This window comes from Quercus suber, unplaced genomic scaffold (assembly GCF_002906115.3).
Source record: "Quercus suber isolate HL8 unplaced genomic scaffold, Cork oak 2.0 scaffold_58, whole genome shotgun sequence".
NCBI classification, from domain to species: Eukaryota; Viridiplantae; Streptophyta; class Magnoliopsida; order Fagales; family Fagaceae; genus Quercus; species Quercus suber.
In genome coordinates, this window is record NW_027069523.1 from 508,689 (window position 1) to 517,410 (window position 8,722).

Here is an 8,722-nt window from a genome sequence, read left to right on the forward strand (position 1 = left end):
TAACCTAAAAATACATCAGACACTCACTTGCCCAAAACCCATTCAGTCCGTCCCTCATCTCTCTTTCTCTCTGTGCTCTCCGCCCTCATCTCTCTTTCTCTCTTTGCTCTCCGTGCGCGGCTCCGCCTCCGGCCTTTCCCTCTCTGCCGTGTTCTTCCTTCAGGTGTGCTCTCTCTTTTCTTTACTTCCCTTTTAGTCTCTATTTCTCTCTTCTCTGTGCTGTGTTTGTTGTGTTTGTGTGCTTGTTTTTTAACCCGATTTCGTCCCTCTCTGTTGTGTTTGTGTGCTTGTTCGTCCCTCTCTGTTGTGTTTGATTGTGAATCTTAGTTTGCTATTCTACTTATTATGAAATTTTAGCAGTGACTTATTGCACTTGTTAGTAAATAATGATAGGTGTGCTGATGATTGTTTAGATACTCATTTTGTGTGTATTTTGGAAATGATTTTGGGATTTGTGTGTATTGTTAATTTGTTATTCTACTTATAAATTATGTAAAAAACAAGTGCATTTTCTTAATTTTTCTATAACTTTTATCTTAGGCTTGTAGGATGACTGACTGACAGGGTGAGGACTTGAATTTGTGATTTGTGGATTTGTGAATTTGTGAAATTGTGTTTGATTTATTATTAATTTATTTAGTTAATAGTTATTATTTGTAGGTTAAATTGAATCTATTGAATTTGCAATGGACGAATTTACTAGCACAGAAACTTCGCCTTCATCTAATCAAGAAGTAAATGATGAATCTCCTCTTTGGCAGTATGTGACTAAAGTAGACAAACCACCTAGTGCTTCTGTTAAATCAGGTGGAAACACATACTTTAAGTGCAACTATTGTGATGTAGTTTTTATGGGATCCTATTCTAGGGTTAAGGCTCATTTATTAGCAATTTCTGGCAAAGGTATTAGAGCATGCCCTAAGGCGAAGAGCCATAGGCAGGAAATGCAGCGAATGCATGATCAAGTTGAGAATGATAAGAGAGAGAGAGAACGGAGAAGTGAAATTCCCTTACCCCCACCTCCCCCAGGTCGTGGGCTTGCTCCTATTTCTCCATTTCGAAGACAAGAAGGGAGTGATAGTACAAATCCGGTTGATAGTAAGAGGAGGAAGGTGGATTCTCCTTTGGAGAGAGCATTCCAGAATAGTGCTAGGCATGATTTGGATAGCAGAATTGCTAGGATGTTTTACACCGGTGGGCTTCCGTTTAACTTTGCAAGGAACCCATATTATCGTAGTTCCTATGCATATGCTGCTACCCATAACATTCCGGGTTATCTTCCTCCTGGATACAATGCCTTGAGAACAACACTTTTGCAAAAAGAAAGAGCTCATGTTGAAAGGCTTTTGAAACCAATTAAGGACTCTTGGCTTGAAAATGGTGTAAGTATAGTTTCTGATGGATGGTCAGATCCACAAAGGAGGCCTCTTATTAATATTATGGCTGTATCAGATGGGGGTCCAGTGTTTATAAAGGCAGTTGATGGGTCAGGTGAGTTCAAAGACAAACATTATATTGCTGGGGTGTTGAAGGATGCTATAAAAGAGATTGGACATGAAAAAGTTGTCCAAGTCATCACTGATAATGCTAGTGTGATGAAATCTGCTGGAGCTCTTATTGAAGGTGAGTATCCTAAAATATTTTGGACACCTTGTGTTGTCCATACTCTCAATTTAGCCTTGAAGAATATTTGTGCAGCAAAAAACACTGAAAAGAATGAAGTTACATATGAGGAATGTAATTGGATTACACGTATTGGTGATGATGCATCTTTCATACGTGTTTTTATCATGAACCATTCAATGAGGTTGGCAATGTTTAATGAATTTTGTCCATTAAAATTGCTTCAAGTTGCTGATACTAGATTTGCTTCGGTTGTTGTAATGCTGAAAAGATTGAAGTTGATAAAAAGATGCCTTCAAGCTATGGCTATTAGTGACCAATGGGCTTCTTATAGAGAGGATGATGTTGGAAAAGCTCAAAAGGTGAAAGATATGATTCTAAGTGATCTTTGGTGGGATAAGGTTGATTATATTCTTGAATTCACAGGGCCCATTTATGATATGCTACGAATAGCCGACACAGATAAGCCTTGTCTTCATCTTGTGTATGAGATGTGGGATTCAATGATAGAGAAGGTGAAGGCAATAATATATCGGCACGAAGACTTGGAAGATGATCAGTATAGCTTATTTTGGGCTGTGGTGTATGATATACTCATTGATCGATGGACCAAAAATTGTACACCAATACATTGCTTGGCTCATTCCTTAAATCCTAAGTAAGTACATTTATTTTCTATTTTCCTTAGTTCACCCTTTTAGTAAAACACACGTTTCATCTATATTTTTTTTTAATCTTTAACTAGGTATTACTCCATTGAATGGCTTTCGGGGAATCCAAAACGCATCCCTCACATCGGGATCATGAAAATTCTATGGAAAGGAGCAAGTGTTTGGATCGATACTTTCAAGATGAAGTGAATTAAAGCTGGTGGTGAAGTCTGAGTTTGCTACATTTTCAGGAGGGAGGTTTCCTTCACCAGATGCCTTGACAGATAGGTGGGCTTACAACCTTTGGTTTGGTGGCAATATCATGGCTCCGCATTTCCAACTCTTCAAACCCTTGCCCTTAAACTTCTTGGACAACCTTGTTCATCCTCATGCGCTGAGAGAAATTGGAGCACATACAAATTCATTCATTCCTTAAAAGAAACAAAATGACTCCTGCACGTGCTGAGGATTTGGTATATGTGCATTCTAATCTTCGACTCTTGTCAAGGCGCAATGAGGAGTACGTCCATACAGCAACAAAGATGTGGGATATTGCAGGAGACTCTTGGAATGCGAGCGACATACATGGAGGAGCTGGAATTCTTGAGAATGCAGCCCTTACACTTGATGAGCCAGAGTTGGAGGCCATGGTTATTGGGATGCTAACACTAGTGCTACTACTAGTGAAAGTGAAGTTCGAAGTGAAGCTCGAAGTGAAGCTATTGATATTGAGGATGATGATGTTGGTGTTTGATTGTCTTGTTGATTATCTTTTATTTTGTTTTAGTTTCGAACTTGTGAGTTGTAGTCTAATTTCCAAACATTATGGAATGTTTTGGTTTTAATCTTGTGGGTTGTATTGAATTTATGAACATCTTGTTTTAATTATTATCTACTATTGCTCTTAAATTTGGTATATGTTTATATAATGTGAAAAAATGTGCTTAGCAATATATTAAAAATATAAATAAATATATTTTTAATAATTTTTTAATCGCCGAGTCCCGCCGCACCCGCACCCACCTTTTTCAAAAATTGCCGAGTCCCGCACCCGCACCCGCACCCGCACCCTCACCCGAGTCCCGAAACGCACCCGTGCTTCCTAGCTATTTTCTCCCTCATTCGTCCATGATGCGACCTTATTAGGATAATCATCAGGACTTCCACAATCTCATATTGTAAATCATTTCCTGGATTAGCAGGAAATGATTGCTTGGATCTTTTATAGACTGTGGGCAGCTCTTATGCAATGATATTGCAATGGCAAGCTAACAAGATTAGGTGGACACCGTGACCAGTAGTTGTCTTATTGGGGCAACTTGGAGTTGGGAAGTATTAGCACATTTTGTCGCCATAAATTATGGCATTTTTAGTAGAAATTTGCATCTCTCTTTCAAGCTTATCTCACATTTTGGAACAGAGTATGGGAAGCAATAATTAAGCACCGTAAACCGTAACGGGACTAGATGTATAATCCAAACTCCGAAGGGATTCTCCAAGTTGCATTAACTGGATCCACCACATATAGAAAAATCTAAGAGGAAGACTTTACTTTGACAAAATCAATTATATGGTAGGTTTCACTAATTAAATTAATGGTGAGAATCACTATTCATATGAAATGAGAGACTACGCATTTACGGTACTCCAGAAGTACCTCATAATTTTTCATATTATTACATCTTTTGTGATCAATTGAGTACGTTTTTTTTTATCATGTAAACAAACAAGTACTCCAACAACAGAGAAAAGACCTGAAAAATGAAAAACAACTGTCAAGTGGGATTAGCAGCTTAGTTCGTAAATCAACTAAGAGTACTTCCAAGGAAGAAACGTTTGAAAATGTTCTTTAACGTCCATTTGGAGCTCATTCATTCATGCACATCTTACTCTGTCAACGTAAATTGTGGGCATACTGCCCTGCCTCATTAGTACAAGTTTTCTTCTTGCAATCCTGTTGTCATGTTCTGGGAATTGTTTAAACTTATCCTAACAATTTTCATTACTAGTAGACTTGTCAATTTTGTTCTACGTACCAGCCTTTCTAATAGGGCGAAAATTGAGAAATAGAGCACGTTTGTTACCGTTGTATAAACAACAATTTTCAGTTTTTAAACAACATTACACGTATTTTCACACACTTTTTCACCGACATATATTTCCAAAAAATACAAATAACGCTACTAAAAATATCTTACCAAACAAACCCTAGTTTCTGTAACATCTTTTGCAAATCTTCTTGGTCTAGTGAGCAACTCTAACATTAGTTCGGGGTTGTTTGCGATGATCTGTTGGGCTATTTGGCAGAGATGGAATAAATCTCGGGCTAAGAGCATTCGCAATTGTAGTCCTTCTGTAAGAACTTCAATTCTTTCATAGTGAATTCTGTTATGCCTTGAGGATCGGTGGGTCAAATCCTCCCCAGGTTTTTACCGAGTGGTTTCCTAGGTGATCATATCTTGTGTTATTTATTATTCCGCTACTTTATATCTTGATATGATTATTTGATTGCTTTAACCTAGAATTGCATAATTTGACTAAGTAACAACTTGGCTAATTAATCTAGGCTACGCAATCTGTGTGTTTAAGGGGTCTAAATTTTCAACAAACTCAATGATATTTTGGTAGAAGAAAACACAATCAACCACAACAACTCATCTTTTAATAGTTGGTTTCTCAAAAAAAAAAAAAATCTTTTTAGAGTTGGTATAAACTGACATACATATATGCATGCACAGAAACTTATTTTATTTTATTTATTTATTTTTTTTAATAGCTTACAATATCAATCTATGAAGGAACTTTCCTCCATCAAAGTGAGCACCTTCAACATTACCACGATATAAAGAAAAGGAGAATGCATCTCTAATTTATTAGTTATTTTTATTAAAGTTCTTTTACATAAACATCATACTTTTTTAATCTTGATTTTAATTTGATGATAAATTGTTGATAAAATTTTGATTTTGATTTTTTTTTTTCGTTTATAATGTTTTATCATGAAATTGACATTGTAAAAGCCAATTGGAATATAGAGTAAGAGTCACAAGAATGTGGAAGGTACTGAATATTAAAGCAAATAATGAACTTATGAGTCTTGATTTGGTGCTACTTCATGAGAAGGTGAGTTTTAAAGTAAAATAATAAAATTACTTTTATGTCTTCAAATACAATTTTATTTTATTTTATTTTTATTAAGTCTTCTCTCATTTTTTCAGAATAACCTTATTTATGCAAGTATGAGAAAATCATTTGTTGATTATTTTAGAGATATACAAGACATGGGAGGCATCACCACCACCGCTGACCTACAGACAAGTTTTTTTTTTTCACTTTAGATGCACTTGATTTATCTTTCAAATATACACACGGTTAGTTTGGTTGTGTATTTTATAGTTGTTTGCCTTTAATTTTTTATTTTTGGGTTAAATAGTTGACAATGCTGAAATAACAAAAGTTACAAGAATAAAATGAAGATCAATTATAAATTTAATCAAGATCTATAAATTCAATCAAGAAAAGACAAAGAATCAACTATTCTTACAACAGACCATATAAGCAATAAACATTTGAAGGTACCAATAGTCATACATTCATTTTACATAATAAATTAGTAGCGAATTACAAACTTATCTGCTTGAATTGTGTACATTTATTTCATAATAAATGTACACAATTCATAATAAATTTGTTTTCAAGTGTTTTGAGCCTAATAATTAATAGTTTTTTGGCATAAACTTTTCCTTTTTCTTAAATTAGTTGAACACTGAAATAACAAGAGGTGCAAGATTAAGACGAAGATCCGTTATGAATGAACAATGACAAAGAGCTACAAATTCAATCTCTAAAAGGAAAAAAAAAAAAAAAACTATTCAAGAATCAAATATTTGTACAAGAGAACATTCATCCTAAAAAGAAGGTAGTTTCCTTTAAAGATCTGTTATGCTATGACAATCAACAAAAGTCAAGTACAAACTCTAAACAATGTTGCAGATCCAATAGATACAAAATTCTAATGCAAACAATTCGATACATGTAACTACAAGTCTCATTATAGCACAATATTGAGGTGTTATCATTTTATATTTGATGATTGTTACACCAGAACAATTTATTTCGTTTGTTATTATATTATATAAATTTACAATAAAATTGTGCATCACACGGCCTTTAGCTAGTATATTTATATAAAGGTTAAAGCACAGCAAGGCATGGAATTTACCTTACAAGTAAGCTTAGCTTTCAATTTTGAATGAATAAGATTAGGAATGAAATGTTTTTCACAATCCTTTACACAATTGTTTAGATGATAAGTTAAGCTTATACTGATAAAAATTATATTGTTCCAATCATAAAAATTATATAAAAATATTTTAAAAAATTTTATGTCCTCATTGATTTTAAATTGTCCATTGCTCTAACTATCACCCTTAGCCACTTCTTTACTGTTAGTTTCAATGCATATTAAACATCTAAAGATTACCTGAAACAATCATTTTCTCTATAAAAAAAAAAAAAAAAAAAAAAAAAACACACTCTCACTTTAAATTGAAAACTCAGGGCCTGTTTGGATTAGCCCTGTTTTGAGTCATATGACTCAGTTCTCATCACTCAAACTGAGTATTGCGTGGGACTCACTGAAAGTATTGTGTTTGGCTTGATTTCCTCTCCCTGTTTTCATCACTCAAACTCAGTTTGAGTTGAGGTACAGTGCAGAAAACTGGAAACACCAAATTGGTGTTTTTAGTTTCTGAGTTACATAACTCAGTGGCATTGCTGTAAATATTCAGACTCAGTGGGACCCAGTGCTTCTGTGTTGTCCCGTCAGTTCAGAGCTGTTTGATATTATCGTTGCAAACAACCACGGCACCACCACAATAATCCCAGCGCCGATCCACACCACCGAAACACCAACCTAGCGCCGATCCACACCATCGAAACACCAACCTAGCGCCAACCCAGCACTGATCTCCACCGTAACCCAACCCAACTGAAACACCTCGCTGAGTCAACCGATTCTCACACTCCAACCTGCACCCACTACTCGGTCCGCACTTGTTCCCTATATCCAACTCATCCATCTCAGAAAAACAAGGACACCCATCTGGGTCCTCATTGTCACACCTCTCGCAATCACACCCAGACACGCTGTGCCCCAACTCATCCACCAAACTCACCGGTTCCACACCGAGTTGACTCGCCGAGATGCTAAAACCTAGCGAACCCCATGATTGGTGCTAGGGTTGTGAAGAAGAAGGGAAAATCTGTGAAGGGGTGTAGATGAAATGGGCATATGCGTGGTCATCTATGGTGTTGTGGAACGGGATGGGGAGGTTTTCGAAGGATCTAGAAGCGTCAGAGGATTGGCAGAGAATGGTGGATTTGGAGAGTTGGTTTAGGGATTTGCAGGTTAGAGAAAAAAAAAATCAAACACTGATTGAAGAGGGGAGAAACAGAGAAAGCTGAGAAAGAAACTGAGAAGAGTACAAAAAAAAAAAAAAAATCAAATATAGAGTGAAGAGGGAGAGACAGAGAAAGAGAGATAGACACAAAAAAAAATTGGTAGAAAAGAGGGAAAGTCAGAGAAAGGTGGGAGGATGCGTGGGAGAAGCAAAGGTGGAAGATTTTTTTTTGTTAATAAGACGCAGGTAGTAACAGTACTGCATTGGGTAGTGTCAGTGGGTGGGGTCCACAGTTTTGGAGATAAGTTATAGAAATATGTAACTGGAAACTGAGTCAAACATGTGTTTTGTAATTTTTGAGTGAAAGTGAGGTTTGAGAATTGAGTTATGAGTTTTGGTTTTGAGTTATGAATTTTGAAAACTGAAAATTGAAAATTGAAAATTGAGTCAGGTCTAAACCAAACGGGCCCTTATTCCCTAAACCCCTAATATTATCTTGACGGCCTTCTCACTCTCTCCCCTCTCTCCAAGTGGATTTTGCTTTTGGATTTTGTACTATGATTAGCTACTTAGCTAGTTCCTATTTGCAAACTTATTTTGGATTTTGAACTTGGAACTTAGAACTTGGAAAATATTTTCCAATTATGTTCATGATAGTTATTTTGGCACTTGGTAGCTATTTAAACATTTGGCGAACTTTTTGGATACATTGTATTAATATTTAAGTATATTTGTTTCATTAGTTTAAAGTATAGGTATAGCCGTATCCGCAAAGATCGCGCGACAATTCATGATATAAATATGGCATCATATTGATGCAAATCTTTTTTTCTTTTTTCTTTTTTTAATGGATGAATTCGTACTTTATGAGATTATTCGACATATAAAACTATTACCAATGTTTTTTTTTTTTTTTTTTTTTTTGCTTTTTCTCTAAAAAATTAGAATCTTACTATCCACGATCCAATCCTACAATCCTCAATCTTACCAACCTTCCACGATCTTATATAAGATCCCGATTTTGACAACCTTGGCTATTGTAGAATA

The 8,722-nt window shown here is 35.6% G+C and overlaps 1 protein-coding gene across 1 annotated transcript; it reads left to right on the top strand.

The window, feature by feature from the left end:
• Positions 1-686: 686 nt before the first annotated feature.
• Positions 687-2,285, top strand: LOC111986170 (uncharacterized). Its single transcript, XM_065772421.1, has one exon. The coding sequence runs from the start codon at positions 687-689 to the stop codon at positions 2,283-2,285; it is 1,599 nt and encodes a 532-aa protein (XP_065628493.1).
• The last annotated feature ends 6,437 nt before the right edge of the window (positions 2,286-8,722 follow it).